Here is a 22,597-nt window from a genome sequence, read left to right as displayed (position 1 = left end):
ACTACTCCTTTAAAGTAGAATGTGGTTCACCTAGCTAAAACAAAATTTTAATAAACAGGTCATAGAATTTTGGAAAGCAAAAAACTAAAAACAGTCATGAACAAAACCACAATTGAGGATACATGGAAGGAACTCTTCCGACAAGAGAAAATTTAAATAGAAAAGGAAAATTGAAAAGAAAAAAAAGTCATGAATGAAACCACAAACCTGGAGAGGTAGACTAGCTCCAGACCACTGAGTCAGATTTGTCTGCATGAATCATTCAATTAGATTGCATGATGTATGAATGGCCCAAACCTGGCTGGAGACGGCTTGAAAAAATTAATTGGAAAGTGACTAACAACACAAGAAGTTTTGCAACAAGCCATGAAGTGTAATAAGCAACTGCGGGTGAATTAAGAGAATAACACAGACCTTGTATTTTACAGTAAATAAGCGAGCATGAGGTAAATCTGTTGCAAGCCATTCTTTTGGCCAGCATGTCCCTTCTTTCCCTGCCTCCTGATCAATCTTCTCTACAAGACCAGATTTGCTAGTTGTTGAAGACTTGTTTTCTGCTATGCGCCAAGTCTTGAAAGGCCCTCCACGTAAACCATGAACAAAAACAACATCTACTGAAGGTATTGCAACCTTTGAACACTCATCTGCTGTTCTAACACAAGAACTGCTTGAATCCATATCCTCCATAGACACGTTCATTTCGTCAGCAACACATTCATGGTGACCTATAGAGAAACTCTGTTGAATATCGGTGTCACCTGTACCTGGTGCATTCTCTTGAGGACCACTCTCACTTACCATGTCTGAACATTTCCAGTGTGGCAATTCAGGATTAATCAAAAATATCATGTCATCATATCGAGGGCATGTTCTCATCTGGAAAACCCTCCCTGTGTCAAGACCACCCTCAGTGAGATCATGTCCACTAGCTTGGCCTGGGCAAAGAATATTTAATAGGGTTGCTCGAGCATAGCTTTGAATTTTTTGATCATTACAACCAGAGATCCTCCCATTGGCACAATCTTCAAGCCACTTGCACCAAATCTTATCAGCTAAGATCGTTCTCTGAACCTTTGGAAGAAGAGAAAGGATTGTAAGTAACCTAGCAGCATGTCTTCGAATGTGAGCTGTAGGAGGCACACGAACACTTGAAGAATCATTTACAACAGACATAGAGGCTTCACCAGAATTTGAAACTCGTTCCTGTGCTTCAAGGACTCGAGATGCATCATATGCCTCATTTGCAGCTAGTCGCTCATAGTCGTCACACAACAAGAAACGTCTCAACAAACACAATATTCCACAGTCAACGATCTTGTTTTGAGATGCAAAATCTTCAGCACACAGACCAGTCAATGCCTTAATGCCCTTAAGCGTGGCTATTGCAGAATCAGCAGCATCAAACTTGGGTAAATTGTCAACTTTCTTAGTTTTCAGCTGATCAACAAATGGTTCCAAAGAAAAGAGGCTTGCAAGAGATAGAGCATCAAAAGAGTCAACTGTGTTTTCTGACTGACTAACGGCTAAATTAATAACAGCATTAACTAACAAACTGGTGACTTGAGCAGCTGTTTGAGCATTTGACTGATCGACTTGGGCCTGCAAATATAAAAAAAAAAAATCATCAAACAACAGGGATGTAAGCACCCAACATTGCATGAATATGCAACAAATGCAAGACTACTAGTTGCAGGTCTACTGGCAAATAAGACGACTAGCAATCCTATATCTATGTGTAGGTGTGCATGCAAACACTACAGCCAGCCATGATAGAGACTTCCACTTAATGACCCTAACACTCATTAAACACTTTTGTATGCTGCATATAGGTGTCCAGCATTTACCAATATAGGTTTCATTTTTTTTTTGTTTTCTAATTCGTAGATTGAAAATAATTTTTGTGATCAATTTTGTCATTCTTTGCCAAAAATTACAAGCAACTTGATAATTAAGATTTTAAATCATATTGTGGTTTTGAACTCAATACTGTGATCAAACAAAGAGTTATGGAACAAAATATGAATAGTTTGGCCACTTTGAGTCGACCATACATCACACTGCTAGACTGGCATCCTCTCTCTTCAAAAACCAAAGTTCAAAATTCATTTGAGTGTGTGCATGTGTGTGCTTGAGTGTGTGTGTGTGCACGTTTGTGTGTGGAAAGTTTTCTTAGAAAGACATCTAGGCCCAGTTTGAACTTGAATTACACTTTGAAAGAAAAGGCTTTACATAATCTCTCTCTCTCTCTCTCTCTCTCTCTCTCTCTCTCTCTCTCTCTCTCTCTCTTATTTTTCATATGAGAAATGCCAAAAGAAGAGGAAGCATGGAGAGTTTTCTGGTCCCGCAATTATTTTCTTCCAAACAAATATTCTGCTTTGTGGTTTGGCAAAAATCATGCAATTTTATCATCAAAAGGGCCTCAAGATTAATTGGATTACGCTCACAAGGGAAGGGTGCTAAAATCAATGGCTGAATAGTGGGTGGTATTGGCTGGAAGGCTTGCAGTCTGGCAATAGGATTGCAACTATGAAAGTTCAGAGTCAATGATGAAGGAGTGAAGACGATGAAGAAATTACTGGAATCTGGTCATAAACAGGATGCTGGCTAGAGTGATCTCCACAAAGCGGCTCAATGCCAATTTTGGTAGTTGCACACATAGTGATAAATATCACAAGATTTATGAAAATCTCGTGATAATATCACGAGAAATTGCCTGAAAGTTTAAAATGGCAATTTCTCGTGAGATTTTCAAAATATCGCGAGATTTATAAAAAAACATAAATACCGTGATTTAAAAGCAATATTTGTGTTTTAAACGGCTATTTATCATGAAAAAACATGTATTTTTATTTTTAAATAATTTTTATTAATATTTTCTTACAAAAATATTTTTTAGATTTTAAAATTTAATTTTTTACTGCCGAGATTTTGCCGAAAAAAAAACACGATTTATAAAAAAAATTCAAATTCTCGCGTGATTTTGAAAAACGAGATTTTGCCATTTTTAACGTTTGTCACTATGGTTGCACATAACATATGAATAGAGCACTGGCAGTCTCTTACTGCCAATATGTGGCAAGAAAAAGACTGAAAATGGGAGGCGAGGGGGGAATTTTCTCCATAGAAATACTTTAACGTTGTTTTGAAAAAAAGAAAAAAACTTTTTGCTCTTTTTCCAAAATGACATTTTGGAATCTCAAAATAGTATTTTTGAGAATAACGTGAGCCAAGCAATACATGATAAAATGACTTTTTATAACAATGTAGTTCCAAAAAGGTTTTTGTGCATCAACCAAATGGCCCCGCAACTAAAAAACATTTGCACCAAAACTTTTGAGATCTTTCGGATCACACTATTTTTTACTTTATATAGTCAAGAACGGGCTTATATTGGTTCAAACTAAATCATTGTTAACCCAATTTAAGCTTGTGCCTAAGTTTGGGTGTCAGTTTCATAGATGTCCTAGATATGAAGAGCCACTTAACTAGACACCCATGGTCTAAGATACCAGGTAACATTCATGGCCTATGGGAGAAACAACAGCCAGAATTTTCAAGTTAAATTTAAAATGTCTCAACATAGAAGAATGATGGATTTGGTTCACTTTCGCAATTTCAAAAAAAAAAAAATTGGTTCCTCCTGACTTTCAAAAGGGAAGATTCCTAACAATTAAATCATGGGAAGCCTAAGGACGAATGCCAAGAAGGGTTGAGTCTAAACCAAAGTTAGCGGAAGCTTCATAGATATCTAGGAAGCACGCTTCCCAAAAACACGGTTTGGAAGCCCGATACTCCTTGCTTCCGCAACTTGATGGGAATTTCAATTTTCCTATGCTTCCCACATATTTCTTCCTATGTCACATAGGTGCGGGTGCGGGACTTTAAAAAAGCTTGGGTGCGGGAAGGATATATATATATATATATATATATATATATATATATAAATTTTTTAATAGTTTTAAGCTAATACTATGTGTATTTGTGTGCATTTATGTATTTATATATATATATATATATATATATAATATAGATAAAAATGGACTTGATTAGGGTTAATTGAATCTACTTTTGGATAGAAATGGACCTGTGTGGTTGACTTCACCTAACATAAAGAAAGTTGTGTCCAAGTGTCGCACCCGCCTGGGTGCGGGTGCAACACGAGTACGGTGCCTTGTTAGAAGAGTCCGTATGACATAGATTTCTTCTATGTTTCCCTACCTAAGTCACACGGACTCGGCTGTAAGGTCGACGCACCCGCGTCAACATGCCCCAACACGGGTGCGGCTTCGGACACGGGGCGAACACGATCAACCAAGTGTCAAACTCGATCAACGCACCGGGGCCGAGTCCGTCCACTTTTTGGATTCAGTCAACTTTGAACGAGTCTATTTTTGTCCATTTTTTAGGGCAAAAGACGTATAAAAACTAAAAAAAATGATCTTTATATATATATATATAGATATATAGTCTTATTATAGTTAGGGGTGGCAAAATCTGACACGACCCGCCAACCCGCTTCTTAGCCGGGTTCGGGTTTGGCTTAAACGGGTTCGTGTCGTAAACGGGTCAGCCTGCCTAACCCCTTTATTAAACGGGTCGGGTCGTGTTAGGGGTATGCCAACCCGGCAGCCCCGTTTAATAAACGGGTTAGGCGGGCAGGTCAGCCCGTTTACCCGACCCGCCAACCCGTTTACCCGAACCCGCCGGCTAACCCTCCAACCCGTTTACCCGACCTGACCCGTTTATTAAACGGGTTAACCGTGTCGTGTCGGGTTACCCGTTTAATAAATGGGTCTGGTTCGTATTGAGGTATGCTGAACTGCCAACCCGACCCGATTGCCACCCCTATATATATATATATATATATAGTCGTGTCCCCGTGTCCAAAATTTTTGAAATTGCTCCGCACCCACACCCGCACCCATGTGACATAGTTCCCTACATGCTTCCTATGTGCATCTCTCATGCCACTTTTCACATTTTTCATGAGCTTCCTTTCACTCTTCCCACTCACTCCCCATGTACTTTCTCTAAATTGGCAACCATCATTTTTACATTGTGAGAAGAATTTAATTCTTAAACTACAAAATAATGAAATTTAAGAATAGTCATTTTTATGCTAGCTTTTATTCCTTTCTTGTTAGTATTTCGCTTTCCATTTGATCCCATATCACTTCCTTTTCTATTCATATTTAGTTTTTAAATGGATTCCTCGCTTCCCACTCATAAAGTTTAAAATGCCTTGCTTCTCACTTCTGATTTTTGTTTTGTTTTCCGCTTCCACTTCCTAGACTTGTAACCTCGGTTTAAACAATTTTGAGAATGATAGAAATTTTTAAATCAATGAATTGAAGGCAAAGAGGGTGGCAAACTGAAACCAAGTTTAGTGAACAAATTCAACCTGAATTCAGTTCCAAATAAGTTGGTAATGATTCAATAGCAACGGAATTAAAGCGGTTAAGAGGACCATGAGGAGAAAAAAATGGGAAAAATAAAATGTTAATGAGCTCAATAGATGTTTTAGGCTTTTAGCTACTCTAAGAACAAAAACACACCGCAAATGGACTCCAGAAAATCTCCCATCAATTTGGTCAATTACTGCCCTAGTGTGTTAAGGCCACTAAACAATGTCCAAACTTCATTGCTCTGACAATACTCTCATCAATGTTTTTGAAAATAAATTGTTAGAAAGAAGCTTCTGCCAATTCAAAAATATCAATCGATACTTATTAGAGAAGTTCAAGATTTTTCACCATTTTTAGTTTCATTAGGCATAATTAACAATAAGAAATCCCCTCAAGAAGTTCAAGATTCTTCACCACTTTAATTTCGTTCTACATAAATTTTTCCTTTTCATGCCTAAAGAGAGCAAAAATGCCATAAGGTCTCTTATTGAAAAAAGGTCTAAGAACTAGGTTTCTAACAATCAAACTCTCAAACAAATAAATGTTGATTACCCTGTATTTGGGATCCTTCCATTCTACAATCTTCCAAGGATTCAAGAATGAGGGAAAGGGCCGAATAGTTGAAAAGATTGTGACTTCAACATGAGGCTATAGCAATATGGTCTTATATTGTAGGTTTTCTTTTTTTTTTGGTAAACACGAACAGAATCTCAATGAGCAAAGACAAAGTTTGAATCCCTTATCGTCCTCCTAATCTACATAGTCAAAGGAGCCGACTAGGCGCCTAGTCGGGCTAGTCGAAGGAAAAACTAGGAATCGGCCGGATTCCTAGTTTTCCCCCTTCAGGGGTACCGATTTTTCAGCCTAGGTGCCTAGTCGGCCCTTGCCTAGGCGGGAAAATCGGTACCCTGCAACTTGTTATGTGCATTTTTTGCTTTTTTTAATTAATTTGTTATGTGTGTTTGTTTATGTAGATATGACATTGAATTGTTAAGTGTGTTTGTTTATGTATGTAGATGTGTCTTAATTTCTTGTCAGGTTTTGGAATATAACAGGTTTACTATGCAGCTATGCTTCATGACAGCGGTATTTTGTACTTTGTGCATTTGTTGATTAATTTTATGTTGGATACATCTTTGTTGCTAGTCTTGATAATATTTGAGAAGGTTTTGTAATATAACATGTGAACTATGCTTGATGATAGCAATATCTTATGTTTCGTGCATTTGTTCTTGATTAATTTTATGTTGGATACATGTTTGCTGTTAGTTTTAGCACTTTATTTTAAGAATTTAAATTATTTATAAATTACTTGGCATTTGTTGATAGTTGTTTGCTTTGCTTATTCAATTGTTTTTAATATTTGAGCAGGTTTTGTAATGTTAGACATGTTTTTTTGGTCTATTGCTTATTGTTGATTGATTTTATGTTGCATACATGTTTGTTACTAATTTTAGCAATTCATTTGCATAATTTTAATATTTTTATATTTTTTTAATTAAGGTACCGACTAATCCACCTAGTCTCCAACTAGGCTTTTTAGGGGTCCGCCTCCTAAGCACCACCTAGCGCTTTTGACTACATAGCTCTTAATAGGTAGAATTGTGACAGTGAGAGAGAAGAGTGTGTGTAATGCCCCCAAAATCCCGGACTTGTAACTTTTTAGGAAAATTTTGAAAGCTTTGTAAGCATTCTTTTTTCAGAGTTTAAAATATCAATTCAGCAGAAAATGGTGTTTGAAATGACAAGTCAACGAACCTTTGGCGCATTACAGGCGAACTTTCATTTACACAATGAATTTGTAATTTCATATATTCATTGAAACCAAATATATTTAAAACAAGGTTTTAATAATTAAAGTTTATACGAAAAGTAGAATTTCAAAGAAACCCTTATACCAAATTATAAAAATATCCTTAAGAGCGAAACTTCAGAGAAAGAGTCTCCTCTTGATATCATCACGTCATCATGTCATTGTCTGTCGTTCCGACCTAATCTTCACATGTACACATGAAACGGGTCAGATTGATGAAAATCTGGTAGGTGTATAGATATCAAAATTAAGAACAAAACTAACATATATGTTGTCCCTTTCGTGATGTGCAGTTCAGAATAAGAAAAATGAGCATGAATGATCTTGTTTAGATATTAACTATCATGAGGGTACGCATAGGAGAGAACGTAGAAACAACTGAGACTGCCCGGGTGTTTGTTATTCTATGTATTTTGATACCCCGAACAACTAGCTAAGTCTGTTCCTAAAGAGACGGTCAGTGACCGGAAGAGAATTCCCTAAAGGCATTCGTGGTAAGGGATGCATCCAACTTCTGCAGAAGTCCATGGAATCTATCACCTAAGATAATTTTTGGTAGCCCCATCCCCTAACTCCAATGACCGGAGACACTAAGTCAATTGTTACTCGAGGAGCGTAGTTGTTAACAACCTGTCCATCGGAGTTTTTTTATCATCTCATCATCTCCCTTGACGGAACCAAAGAGACGAATGAATATGTCAAGTTTTATTTTAATTGACGACCCATTGTACATGTTTCGGTCTTTCAAACCAAATCGAGCATCTTGCCTATAAAGGCAATGATCACCATTTATTTGATTTTCTTTTCATCATTGTGCATTTGCACACTACAAGGTTACAATAAACCTCTCATCCAATCATCGTAGTACTAACATGGTGTGCATGTCTGATAGTACCGCTACGATGAGAGGGATATCAGTTTCTCAGAAAGAAACCCCAGCATTATTTAGAAATATCAAAGTCCCGTGCTTTAGGTCGGGGATATCCGAGTCATTTTGGATATCAAAACAAAGGATCGTACATACCACTTAAGGCTACGCAATCGAAACTCTTTTGTTACCCAGGGTTGAGGGAAAGACTTGGTTGTGAATATGCAAATGTCAAATATTTGTTTTTTTATTTTCGAAACAATGAATATTACGAGCTTTGGAATTTCGCATGTGAAATCCCCTTTTTCTTTAAAGACTTTGTGAGTATTCGCAAATCTGCGTCTTTAAATGCAAGTGTAATGCAAAGTAGGTAGGAATATGCAAAAATGCGTACATTTTCAAGTTATATATATATATATATATATATATATATGTATATATGATACATATAAATAAAAGCATAAGCATGTGCACATTACAGCGTGGCGGAAATATAAATGACATAAAGTCGGACTCAATGTACGAAACCACATATCGAGTTAAATAAATTGTGTAAGTCATGCACAATGTACAAAACCGTACATTGACTAAATAAATTGCATAAGCAGTGCACAATGTACGAAACCGTACATCGGCTAAGTAAATTGCATAAGCAGTAGTAGCTTGTGCATGTAACAGTGCGGTGGCAAAGTAAATGACATAAAGCCAGACTCTATGTACGAAACCACACATTGAGCTAAATAAACTGCGTAAGCGGTGCACGATATACGAAACTGTATATCGGCTAAATAAATTGCGTAAGCAGTAGCCTGCACACATAACAACGTGGCAGCAAAGTAATGACATAAATTTTAAATAGACAAGAATACGCAAAACTGCATCATTGAGTTTAAAAGCATATATATATATATATATATATATATATATATATATATATATATATATATATATATATATATATATATATATATATATATATATATATATATATATATATATTATAAGTATAAGTTAGAACTATTATGTCATTTGTCCTTGTATGCAACTTTTCCCTACCTTGAAGATGATCAAACTCGCTGACGATTCCTAGCGTAGGTTTTTAAAAGCTTGCACCATAATAAGTGTGTCTCGTTCGTTGCCCCGATGTGCTGCGCTAAAAGGTATTTTATCGTGCTACAAAAAAAGGACGATGTTATAAAACCATTTTCTGGCGAAAAGAGGTGATCATCTCGTTGTCAGGGTTGAACATGAATCCTGCTCGGGACGACTGAATCGAGTCGAACTTAAAGTGGCTAACTCGTGTGACTCGGCTAACGAAATGACTGAGTTGGCTCATATTCGTTCGCAACCCGATATACAACTTGGCTTGGAGTTACACAAGATGTAAATGTTATGGAAAAAGACCTGAGCTTGGTACAGATGAGCTGAGTCAAGCTTGGTTTCAAGGAAACCGATTTTTGACTTGGTTTATGTGGAACGAGATCCACGACCAAGCCGGCTCGGTCAAATCGAGTTGATCTTGAAAAAAAGGGACAAGGGAGGTGGTTGACCCTTGGTCCACCCAGTGGTAGGAAGCCAAGAGGGGAGCAGCAAGGGGGCTCGCCCACCTCTCTCGTCCGGCAGGAAACGCCGACGAGGAAGAGGAACGAAAAGGAGGCAGGGCGAGGCGAGGCAGTGGTTGTCGCCACCGCCAGTCAACAAGCAGTGGAGGCGGAGGAGAGATATGCGCTCTGCCTCTGTCTAAACAAAACAGGAAGGGGAAGAGGGTGTCTGACACCCTCTCTCTGGTTCTTCGGTAGTCCTAAGAAAAAGGAGGGACAGCGAAAGAGCAGGCAACAGCCGAACGGCTTGGCTGCTGCTGCCTTCGAAAAACAGAGGAGGGCAGGTGGGCGGCTTGCCAAAATTAGAGAAGGGGGGGAGTGGGTGGCGGCTTCAGCTGCCCCACCTGATCGGCACCCAACGGCCACAGTTGTGTCGTCCTCTGAGAAAGTAAAGGAAGAAGAAGAAACGGGGGAGGAGAGGAGTGCCTCCCTCCTCCCTAACGTTAACAGATAGACGAGATAGGGCAGGAGGGGGGTGCCCTCCTGCTGTGTGCTAACTGAAAGACAAGAGACAGGGGGAGGAGGGTGGTGCCCTCCTGCCGGCAACCAACTAGCGAGAGGGAAGGGGCACGGCTAGAGGAGGATTTGTTCACGCATTCACCAGCCGGAGCTAGAGAGGATGCCTGAAAAGGGCCCCTGAACACCAAATTTACCAGGTTGAAGCAACCATTCTAGCTGCCAAGTTGAAGATGGAATTCTCATTTTTTAGAGAGTAGGGGAAAATACGATGGTGAATGGGGTTGGTACCAACAAAAACCAGCAATGAGGTGGTCGTCCGACCACCTGGTTCCATGTCGGAAAAGGGCTCCGGCAGAGCCAAAGGAGAAAGAAGGGGAGGGGGTTCGGGGTTCAGCAGAGAGAGAGAGAGAGAGAGAGCATGATGACAGTGGAGCACCCGACTGGTGCTGCCGGAATCAGAGAAGGGGGAGAGGTGGGGGAAACCATTGTGGGTGGTTTTCGGTGACCACCACATAGAGAGAGAGAGAGTGGTGCATACCTGAGGGTTCGGGTTCTGCCGACGTGAGGGTCCAACAAGTAAAGAGAGGGAGACAGAAGGGTGGCCGGCGAGTCGGGGGACTCCAGCATGGGGTTGCCATAGGGGAAAGAGAGAGTCGGGGAGGGAGGGTGCAGGGAAGGAGTCAGGGGAGGGGTTTGAGTTAAAAAGACCCCCCACCCCCTTGGGGGTTTAAATACAACACAGGGAGGGGAAGTGGACGCAGATCCAACCTGGATCCAAAACTTCTTCTTTTTTTTTAAATGAGAGTATTAAAGTGTGTGTGGGTGCTAAATCCAACATAGCCTATTAATTGCTTGATTATTCAATTGAGATGGAGGAGGCATTGGGACAGGGTGGGGTGGAATGGGGTGGGGGCTCTTGCGGGGTGCCAGTGTTTTTTGCTTTCCTTACTTTCCAATTTAGAACAAGTAATGGTTTCGAGTTAACTGAGCCGAATTCAAACTGTTTACCAAGTTACATAACAAGGAATGTTAATTGAAGACTCGAAAGAGTGAAAATCTATTCCACCTCATCTAACTCCAAGTTGATGCAAGAGACAGCGAAGCCAACTGATTACATCTGAAACTTCGACCTCAACGGCAGCATTTTAGTAGACTTGGATAACTGGTAAATCAAATCACTAGGTTTACCAAAAATGAAAGACTAAAGATGAAAAACTCATACTAAATACAATTTGTAAAGCTTCAAAGATGACATAGACGGTGAATTTTTCATAATTTTGAAGTACACACCACAAATATAAGTTGATAGGTTTCAGCTAACATGTATCTGAAACCTAAAAATTATTCTCACTTTCAAAGAATTATTAATCACAAGTGAAATATGAGAGTTCGCGAGTAGGTTGTGTACTTTACTATCAATGCTCCCTAAACAAGCAAAGAGTGATCTTGTGGGCATCTAAAAGATACTGGTCACATCCAATATAAGGTTTTGAAAAATGCAGCCATCAAAGTCAAGGCCAAAGCGGTTATCAAGAGTGAAAAATAATATCTCAATCAATTTCAAGGAAACAAAAAAGAGGCAGTCAGTTACTAGCATGCAAGCAAGGGAATCATATGTCCAAATAATATATGTCAATCACAAGAACATAAAGCATGCAAAAGGAGAAAAAAAAAAGAGAAATGCATATAAGTATTAGCTAGCAAATGCAGGAAAATAATCCATTAAAAAACTACATTTACCTATGGATAGCAGGACTGAATTTGGAAATTTACATCCGAAGTAAAAAAAAAAAAAGGTACTTGAATGGTCCTAGAAAAGAGTTAAAGCAGGAAATGTAAATATACATGTATTCAAGAGATGTCAATGAAATGAGAGCGAGAACCATCAAACAAAGTCAAGTACAACATTAGTCATGTTCAAAAAACAAGTCTAGGGGAGTGGGTTTCTACTTTAGAGTAGCAAGATTCTAGAGAATTAACAAGTTATTGGAAAATCTTTGACAACCATTTATCTACTAAAAGAATAAATAAACTACCCATCACACCATAACTTCAGAGAAACCATGTTACCAAGCATGGTAAAAAAAACTTACCCAAAGCATAGATTCTTCATTGTGAATGACTAACATAAAGACATGGTTATTACAATAGAAAAAATGAGAACATATTCTAACCTTCACTTTAACACTCTTTTGGGGAGCACTTCCTTTGACAGCGGCTGCCTTACTACCAGGTAAAAGTTCTGACAACAGTATGGTCAACCACCCTTGAGATATTGATATTGAAGCTGGGCCATAATCTTCAAGAATGCAAGCAAGGACTTTTGTTGCCGAAAGACGTGTGGATTCTGAGGAAATATTTCCAGAAACCCATGGCAAAAGAATGCCAGACCATTTTTGACCCTCTTCGAGAGACAAACGTTTCTCCCCTGTAGATATAAGTTCTAAAGCTTTTGCAAGTGATTCTTGTATATGTTCATTTTTTTTGGTACATTTAGCAATTTCCCTCATGAGGTGAAGACCCTTGTCCATGATTACTGTCCTTGCAGCTCCACTTCTTTCAACCGAAACTAGAAAAGCCAAAAGAGCCACCCTAGCTAGTAGAATATCTTCAGACTTACTAGCTTGAGAGGCAGAATATATAAGACTGGAACTCCAATCAGGAATTGATTCTATCAGTGGCAAATCTTTATCCTCAAGGAGCATTCGAGCAACCAGACTCCCATGCCATCTCACCGTCCTTTCTGGCGCCTTTAAAGCAGTATTAATTGCATGTCCATCTCTGTCAAGCTCCAGGATATGACTACGATTAAGTTGCGATGTTGATGCCCAGTTTGCCAATGCCCATGTAGCAAAAGGCACAGCAACATGCCTACAGTGCAAATCATCCCAAAGGCCATGAAAGTCAATGCTCTTCCCTGATCTACTTAGTTGAGATGCTTTAGAAACTGAAACTGAATTAATTTCCCCTTCAACTGATGGATGAAAGGGGTGATCTTTATGCAAGATGGCACTCTTATGAAAATGTCCAGATGTTTCCAAATGGTCAACATCGGAAAGCTTGAAATCTAAATCCCCAAGTTTTTTTGACAACCCAAGGATTCCAGTGCCACCAAATATTTTTATCCCAATACCCTTTATTCCTTTATCACCATCATCTTCGTCATCACCATCATGCGGTTCATCCAATCGCATTCCACCTTCCTCAACCACTTCGAGGGCAGCAGCAATATCTCTCATATCCGCATTTGCTGGAAGACACAGTTGAAATTGTGATTTGTCCAAGCTATCACAGTTCGAAGTGACAATGTCCATGATAGCAGCAACAAGCATGCTCCTTCCCTTCAATGACTCGGCATGATCCAAAGATGTGCGCTTGACTTGCTGTATCAATGCAGTTACACAGGAATTTAACTTGCAACATGAACATACAAAATTTATGAAATATGCCTTTGAAAATGATAAGGGTACAGATCTTGGAATCTTCATCAAGGGAGTACCTTGAGATGCTTAAACTTTTTTTGTTTTCCACAGGAAATTATTGATAAAATGTCCATGCAATTGGAAAACAAAAGGAACTCAAAAAACTGTTTGGCATATTTTGAAATAAAATTGTTACAACAAAAACACTGATAAACTGAAACTATTGCATGCTTTTTATTTATTTCATTGAGTTGAAGTGTCATGATAAATTCAACTCAGTGGTTATGTCTCTGAATAAAATACACAACCTATTCCAAACGACTCAATTGCACAACAGAGTTCCTCCAAATGAATAGCATGTTTGCAGTTGATAAAAAAATCAAAAAAATTCAGACGTCACCAAATCAAAACATTGGAAAACATGAATAGTTTGAATCAAGGAGCTTGAAAAAGGGGCATAATTTTTCTCTGGCACAAAATTCCAATTTCTTAAGGAATTAAATGGCTATGCTAAGACCCAAGAGTCCAAGACTCACCTTCTTTGCACGCTGCGGCTGATGCGAGAAGATGAACCGGAGGAGATGTGGGATCGCATGAGGCCTCCCGAGAACTGCCTCGCACACGTGCGGGTCCGAGATCAGGTGAGCAAGCGCCCTCGCGGACTCGGCCTGCGTGGCCCTGGACGAAGCGTCCGTGCGAGACACCGTCTCGAGGAGCCAATCGATGACGGCACCACCACCTGCAGCCACGATCGCTGCCCTCCGGCTCTCGTTCGCCGACGAGATGTCGGCCAGAAGCGCCGCGACCCTCAACCCGAACCCCGACCGGACCTCGTGGTTCGCGGACGACAGGACGGAGCACAGAGACTTCCAGAGGACCGACGCAGCAACTCCGGTCTGCACGATCCGATCGTAGAAGGCCGACGCGGCGGAGGAGACCCGTTGGAGCGATTCCCTCCGCCTCCCCAGTGACTCCTCAAGATTAGCATACACGCTCCGTGACCGATCTCGGAGCGAATCATCTGAATCGTCAGAAGAGGAGAGAAGGAAAGCCGCAGTGGCGGTGGAAACTAAGGCGCCGGAACCAACTGCGACGAGGAAGAAGCTATTCCGGCGAGGACGGGGCGGAGGAGGGACGAGAGGGGCGGTTTCGAGGATTTGAGCGGGGGCTAGGGTTTTGGGTTCGGGCTTGTTCTGGAGGGTCGGATGGTGGGAATCGGTGGAGGAGGGGCGGAGCAGGGTGCACCGGCTGGGAAAAAGCGGCGGACGGCGGCGTTTCCCGACGAGTCGAAGCATGGCTTGTGCCGTACGCGGTCTTCGCGCCGCGTTCCTTCTTTTGTGATGGATCCTTTCTGTGGGTGCACGCGTGGCGGAAGAGAACGGGGATGCGCAGGCGGTGGTGGTGGCGGGAGTTTCGAATTGACCCCGTTGCCCAGTTCACGCCTAATTTATCCATATGAGGAATAGTCACGTGGTTTGGTTCGAGATTCGCTCCATTATGGGTCGGGTCATCTCAATGAGTGGATCTGTTTTTGGGTCTAGAATTTGACTCTGAATTAGGGGTGTCAATGGGTCGGGTTTGGTTAGGACCCAGGTAGAACCAGACCTGGCCTTAATTTTTTGGTATGGTATCGGGTCTGGATCTGAGTCTAATCAGACCTACTATAAAAGAAACCATACCTGAACCCGATAAAAACTACATGAACCAGACCCGGTAAAACAATATTTTTTATCATTTTTTCATTAAAAATTTGCAGGTTTTAATCGGAACTCGAGTTGGGTATAAAAATTCACAAACTATACCCAGTTCATGTATTAATCGGACCTTTGCATCCGGACCCGGATCTTAATCCATCTTCATATTTATCACCATACCTGGACCCTATAAGGTTTGGTTCAGGTAGACCCGTTGACACCCCCTACTCTGAATACATGGCAGCAATCCAGATCTTGATATTATTCGAACCCCTGTTTTACTGGATATGCAGGAAATGGTATATATTGATTTTTATAAAATGCATATCCAAAAAGAACAAATACTTGCTAATGGACTGAACCCCATCAACAACTGAGATTGCTCGAGGTTCGATAAACTATTAAAAACTGGTTAAGGGTGAAGGATATAGGTTGTTTAAAATGAAAGAACCGTTGCTTCCTGATACTTGTGTCTACGGCAGCACACGAGCCGAGTTTCAATCGAGCTTGGGTTGGATCAGCTCATTTGAAAAAACAAGGTGTTCAAGCTAGGCTCGCGCTTGAGCTTGAGCCGAGCTTGAACGGTCACTATCCATGATCGGCTCAAGCCGTATATTTTTATTCAAAAAATTTTAAAATCACTGTAATGGGCTATTAAAAAATGATGAGAGTTTAACTGACGACCTGCTACCAGTCCAAGTAAAACCTTTGTTGTATATATATATAAAACTGTATAGCACTGGCGGAGCCAGGGGTGGGCATGGGTGGGCGGTTGCCCACCCCAGAATTAGAAATCGGAAAAAAAATTCTTCTGACAATGTTAAAGAAAGAATATGCGTCCGACGATGGTAGTGCTAATCTTTTCCTTTAATTTTTTTTACCTTATTGAACTGTGTAAAAACTGCAGAAGAGACGGGTTATTAGTTCGTGGGAGTTGGAGTTCTCTCTTGTGAATATTCAACTAAGATCTGTGTGTTTTTCCCCAGCTTCTTCTTTTGTCATTTGTTCTTTGTGAAACCGTGTAACCTACGTTTATGGGGAACCCGGCTCCACTCATCCCTGTATCATCCTCTGTGGTCATAACTCCCTCTCGGATCTCATTGGTACTAAGTTGTTTTGATCAATCTGGCCCTATCGATGGGTTCAACACGGTTGATTTAATAGAAATCAATCTTTTGATAGTGTTCTTTAACAAAAAAAAACATGATTTTCAATTTATTTTGACAGTGTTCTTTAACAAAAAAAAACATGTTTTTATTAATGGTTATTGATTTTTGAATCAACAAAAAGTCCTGCACATAAGTTGGATTCTGTCTATTCAAATGTCGATCTTCACTAAATGGATGATGTAGATCACATACACAGGGTCCAATTTGATGAAAACAACTTGCATGGGTGAGGTCCTAATCACAGGAATGGCGATATAGATGACTGAAACCTAAATCTGGTTATGGGTGCCATGCAAAACACTATGCTTGCTTCACTAAATGGAGGAAAAGAGGGATTAAAAGTGTGTTGTAGCCTGACCACGGGCAGGCCGATGCCATGAAGGCCCTCAGAATGATGAAACCAGATGGTACCATCAACTTGATGGCCATCGCCTTTTCCGGCCAGGGAGGCCACTTCTAGAAGAGCATGTCAGATCTATCACGCACAACCAAATTTTCTTCTGACGATGGGTGGGCAAAAAATTTCTGGCTCCGCCACTGGTCTGAATAAATGGATTGTCCTTCAAGACCATAGCATTGTCAAGTCTGCCCACCCAACGAAAAACTTATGGCTCCGCCACTGTTGTATAGCTTTATAAGCCAAGCTTAATCAGGCTTATCAAGATTATCCGAGCTACATCGCCTATTCAAGTTCGGCTCATTTATGTTTACCGAGCCTGAATTCATGTTCAAGATCTTTCTCGAACAAGTTTGGGCCGAGACAAAGCTGAACTCGAGCTAGCTCGGCTCGTTGTGCAACCCTAGTCATGTCTCTTTCCTACCCTGAAAACCCCTATCCTCCCCTGCTATTTTGTAATAAGATGCAAAGATACCATGTGAAGGGAATGGTTTTAATCGATTCAGGGTTCCCTAGATCGCTTTTGATTCTTTCAAACCCATAAGATCACCAAATGCAAATCAGCTTTTTACAAAAACTTGTTTAAAGTGGAAAAATTGCCTAAGGGTAGTTTTTCATATATCAAAACTTGGTTTATCGGGGGCAAGAGTTGCTGACCTCTCCCCAACCCCTTTTTCTATGATTCCATCCCCTCTTTTGGACTTCATTAAGGTCTGCCACATGTTGGCCATTTCTTGCAGGTAAATAGCCATTGTGGTACCACCCAAGCCATTGGGTTTCAGGGTCCTTAACTAAGAGACCATAAAAAAGGGTAAAAAATCTTTATAGAGTCTCAAGCTCTTTCTCATGTAGCCTTAGAGATTTCCATCTCTTTAAGTAAGATTTGCCTCTTGGAGTATACGTTGATGCAGAAGAAGAGAAAGATGGTGAGAAAGAAGAGGATGGCTGCAACAAATGGTCTGATCTCACTCAGAGATGGTGCCCTATTTTTTCATGTATATACATATGTGTTACAGACTGGATCAGGTCTGGATATTACATAACCTTTCATCAGTTCTAGACCCGAATACAAATATAAGATGTTATACAGATTCTGGTATTCGGGTCCAGATCCAAACCCGTAACCTAAAAACACAAACAGTTTTAATACCCTCCCTCAAGTTGTGCATGGTCGCGGACCATGGACAACTTGCTTTTTAAGAACCAAAACCATATGCTGGTAAGGCCTTTAGTGAACAAATCTGCTACTTGATCTGATGTTCGAATGTAGGTTGGTTCAACTTCTTTTTCTTCTACCTTTTGTCGAATGAAATGCTGATCAATCTTTATATGTTTTGTATGGCTATGATGAATGGGATTGAAAGTGATATGTATAGCACTTTGATTATCACATAGGAGAGTAGTAGGTAGAATAGGTTCTCTTATTTCCATCAAAAGATGTCTCAACCATGTAACCTTTGTTGTTGTTGCTGCCATAGACCGATACTCTGCCTTAGTACTAGATCGTGCAACTGCACGTTGCTTCTTGTTGCTCCATGCTATTGAGTTCTCATCAATAAAAACACAATAGCCAGAAACTGACCTTCTGTCATCCGGATCTCTAGCCCAATCAGCATCTGCATATACAACTAGTTGATGTTGCTCCCCTTTGGTCTTAACTTGATGAGAGATTAAGCCATCCCCAAGAGTACCCTTTAAGTATCGAAGGATTCGCTTGACAGCGTTCATATGCTCTGTGTGTGGATCATGCATGAACTGTGAGACTTGGTTCACTGCATACACAATGTCTGGTCTTGTGAAAGTTAGATATTGAAGCATACCCACAAGGCTGCGATATTGTTGAGGTTCTCCATATACTTTCCCGTCCTGAGCATTGAGCTTATGATTCAACACACTGGGAGCGGATAGGGGCTTGCAATCCTTCATATCTGCCTTATCTAATAAATCGAGGGTATATTTATGTTGAGTTAATGAAAGAGAATTATCCCGCCGATCTACCTCAAACCCCAAGAAGTAATGCAGAACCCCCAAATCTTTCATTTTGAACTTTCGACTTAGTAGAGCTTTTGTACCTTCTATATGTTCATCAGAGTTCCTCGTAATGATAATATCATCCACATAGATGAGGAGCAATGTACTGACCTGACGATCCTGAAAAATAAATAGAGAGTGATTGAGGTGAGACCGAGTGAACCCATGTCATTGAACTTCGACAGAGAAGCTATCAAACCAAGAACGGGAGGCCTGCTTTAGCCCATAGATAGCTCTTCGTAATTTACAGACATGAGTGTTGGGACTGTGTTCTACATAATCAGGTGGTTGCTCCATATACACTTCTTCTTTCAGACTACCATGCAAAAATGCATTTTTGACATCAAGCTGACTGAGAGTCCGTCCATGTTGGACCAACAGATAAAATTAGTCGAATGGTTCCCATTTTAATAACAGGACTAAAAGTCTCATCATAGTCTTGTCCATATTCTTGAGTGAAGACTTTGGCTACAAGTTTTGCTTTGTAGCGTTCAATGGATCCATTAGGTTTATACTTGATCTTATAGACTTATTTAGAACCGACAACATTTTTGTCTGAAGGCCTAAGAACAATTTGCCAAGTTTCACATTCATGCAAAGCTTCCATCTCCTCATTCATAGCTTCAACCCACCGTAAACACCCCAAATTTTTCAAAATCTTTTAAATATTCCCTTCTTGCCCCTAATATCATTTTTTTGAGCAATTGAGTCTATGTTAAATCTAAATTCCAATATATTTCTCAAGCTTTATTGAAATTAAATTCATTTTATATGTTTAAATTGATTTCGGGTCTGGATCCATTGTCCAGATCCAAATCTGAGCCTCGTTGTCCAAATTTTGAACTAAAATTACAGAAAATACCAAAAATAGTTTTTAAATAGCTCAGACAGTTCCTCCAACATCTGTTTTGATTCATTGCATTGTATTCCTCGATTCGAGTGTCAAAACTCAAACATTTTCTCAAAACCTGGGTCCAAACCCACTTTTTGAAGAAATTTCTCCAAAATGGTCTGAAACTCTCAAAAAAATACTCTTTGTAAATATTTCTCAGAAAAATACAAAAATTTAGTGTTTAAAACTTTGGTTTCTTTTAAAATTTTAGTTTTCTACTACAAAAATACAAAAAAAATAGAAAATGCAAATAGAAAAGAAACAAAAATTAGTTTTTGGAAAACCTCTTTTGAAAGACCATTCTTTGCAAAATAATCTTTTTGAAAACACCGCTTTTGAAAAATCGGGTTTTTGAGAAAACTTCTTTTTGCAAAAATTTGTTAGGGAGCCCCTCTTCGCAAAAAAACTTGAAAATAATGGGGGCCCCTGTGAAAATTCATTTTTTAGGGTTTTCAGGCGCCTTCTCCCCTTTTCTGAAAAAGGATCATCATCTCCAGGAGCCTCTCCCTCTCCATCTCGAATTGCTCTTCACCTCCTCCATGTGCGCACCCTCTTTCCCCTCCGTTTATCTCTAACGACCCCATCCTTCCCGAATCCTCTTCCCCTCCTTTAAAAAGGCACTCAGGGTTCTCTCTTAAGGACCGCTTCTTCACCTCTCCACTTCTTATTCACGATCATTTTTCACCCCTCCACAGCCTTCTCTCTCTTTACACATCCCTCTTCACTTCTCCATTGATCTTCACTTCATCGAATCCCTCTTCTTCCTTTCCTTCCGTTTTTCTCCCAGTTCCTCTTCTGGCCGATCGGAGGACATTTAATCTCATCAACACGAGCCAATCAGTCGCTCCTCTTAATCGGTGAAAAAGAATCTCGCCCGAGGGAAGAGAAAAAGGAAGGAGCTCTTTTGAAGGGATTCCATCAAGTATATACCATCAGCCAACATCAATGCAATTCATCGATTCCGCGTCTCCTCCCTCAGATGAGCTATAGTAAGCAACATTCCCGTCTTGTTTGCCAAATTTCCCCTCTACCTTCTTTTTTTTTTATGCCTTTAAGTTCCATTGACGCACCAAGGATAAGGTTGAGTTGCCTATAGCAACGTCAACATATTTTTGTGCAATATTGACAGGGAAGAAATATCCCAACATCCCCTTAGATCTATGAGTTTTTTTTTTATTTCATAATGATTATGTACATCGTATTTATTTTCTTGCTTTTCTTTTGTATTAGGTTCAATAGTAGGATAATGTCCTCTGTAATTTCACCCATTTAGCCTATGCTGCATATTTTAATTTCGGTTGATGAGGGTTTTAGGATCAGATGATGGTATGATTCTCTAACTTACAGACGTCGGATTCAATCGGAGGTCTGAATCAGATTGACCATTAGGCCTGCCTGAATATCGTTAAACGTCGGATATGTTTAAAAGGGTGTTGGAAATCCTGGAATGAGGCACCTAAAGTTTTAATTGGTTTCGTTCAATCTCCGGTAAGCATTACCAGATTTCTGCCAAGACTCCTCCGAATTGTTGTTGGGGTTCAAATTTCCAACAAATATTTTCGTAAAAGCAAACCAAGCGATTGCTGGCGTCGACTCAATTTTTGGATCGATTTTGATTAGTTGGGGTCTTGCTGAGACTTGACCTGATTAATTACCTGGGCATGGCTTGGCTGTAATCTGTTCTCTGGTTAGTAGCTGTTTGATCGCCGGAATTCTGGCCACTCATTGTTTGAGTCTCAGTTCGATATTTAAAGCCAGATTTGCATGAGTTTTTGAATTAATTGTTTAATCTGCTCGCTTAAAGCTCTAGATCGGTGGTCTGTTTGTCAATAATTGAAATAATCTGAACCTTGAATGACCCATCTCCAACGTCAGTCGACTGGTTGTTTTCGATCCTGCGATTACTTGAGCATCTGAAACAATTACTTGACTTCTTATGTGTTGAATTGTTTTGCAAATAAATTCTGGCTTGATTTCATCCTGCTCCTTTATCAAAATAACTTGGATTGCTTGTTTGATCATCTGAAAAGAATGATTTGATTTTACTATGTCATGTTTCTTTATTCAGAGTGGTTTGTTTTCCTGATAATCAGATCCTCACGATCTGGGAATTCGATTACTGATACTCAGTTGTTTAAAGATTGTTCTTGATAGTTGGTGACAATTTGAATGTTGATCGATCGTTCACCGATCGTTGGCTTGAATGATCATCAATTTATTGAGCTTCTTCGGTTTAATCAGGTATTATTCACTGAGATCTCCTGTGAGTACTATTTTGAAGATCGATCAGCTGATCTCCGACATTGACCAAAATTTTTTTTTTTGATTCCTGGACATTGAATCCTTATGTTTTGTCTGAGTCCTAGCTTTTAGTGCCCGGATGTCATTTTTTTCTAAGTTCCATCTGCTGTTGATTGACATTTCATTTAGGACTCTTTAGCATTTGAAATTTTAGTTATTGATTCGTTATCACTGAGTCTTTCAATCTGATTTTGGTTTATTTGTTGATTGGGTGCAGGACTATTATCTATTTGAGTTTTTAATCGGTAAGCTCAAATTTAATGAAGTTTGTTAAAATTGTTGAACTAATATGCAGAATCTAACTCGCAGAGATTTGTCTGCTATGGGTCGGCTTATTGCTAATTTTTTTTCTATCCTTTTGAAATATTATGCCATGGTGAAACCAAAGGGTGAATTCCCTCTGATAGGCAGGTTCGACCTACTGAAGCCAAACTGTTATAGGAAATTGTATATCTAAGACTGTTGTTAGCAGTCATTCCCTGCAACCATATTTGTTTTTTTTTTCATTTCGATATCTACTCTTACAGTATTCAAAAACTCCTCAT

General features: G+C 39.8%; 1 protein-coding gene across 3 annotated transcripts in view; it reads right to left on the bottom strand.

The window, feature by feature from the left end:
* Window positions 1-14,959, bottom strand: part of LOC149846815 (alpha/beta-Hydrolases superfamily protein) — a 28,202-nt gene extending 13,243 nt beyond the window's left edge. For all 3 annotated transcript variants that reach the window (XR_016430319.1, XR_016430320.1, XM_089996595.1), the window contains exons 1-4: window positions 14,105-14,959; window positions 12,321-13,529; window positions 415-1,599; window positions 208-249 (exon numbers count right to left, since the gene is read on the bottom strand). Coding sequence is in view for 1 of the 3 variants with exons in the window: in XM_089996595.1 (XP_089852721.1) it covers window positions 208-249; window positions 415-1,599; window positions 12,321-13,529; window positions 14,105-14,863 (3,195 nt within the window). In the remaining 2 variants the exon portion in view is untranslated. The remainder of the gene's footprint in view (window positions 1-207; window positions 250-414; window positions 1,600-12,320; window positions 13,530-14,104) is intronic.
* Between the last annotated feature and the right edge of the window lie 7,638 nt (window positions 14,960-22,597).

The sequence above is a fragment of the Nuphar pumila genome, chromosome 2, assembly GCF_984573655.1.
Source record: "Nuphar pumila chromosome 2, dmNupPumi1.hap1.1, whole genome shotgun sequence".
In the NCBI taxonomy this organism is placed as follows: domain Eukaryota; kingdom Viridiplantae; phylum Streptophyta; class Magnoliopsida; order Nymphaeales; family Nymphaeaceae; genus Nuphar; species Nuphar pumila.
The sequence above is the reverse complement of the archived record's forward strand: the minus strand, read 5'-3'. Positions and strand labels throughout refer to the sequence as shown.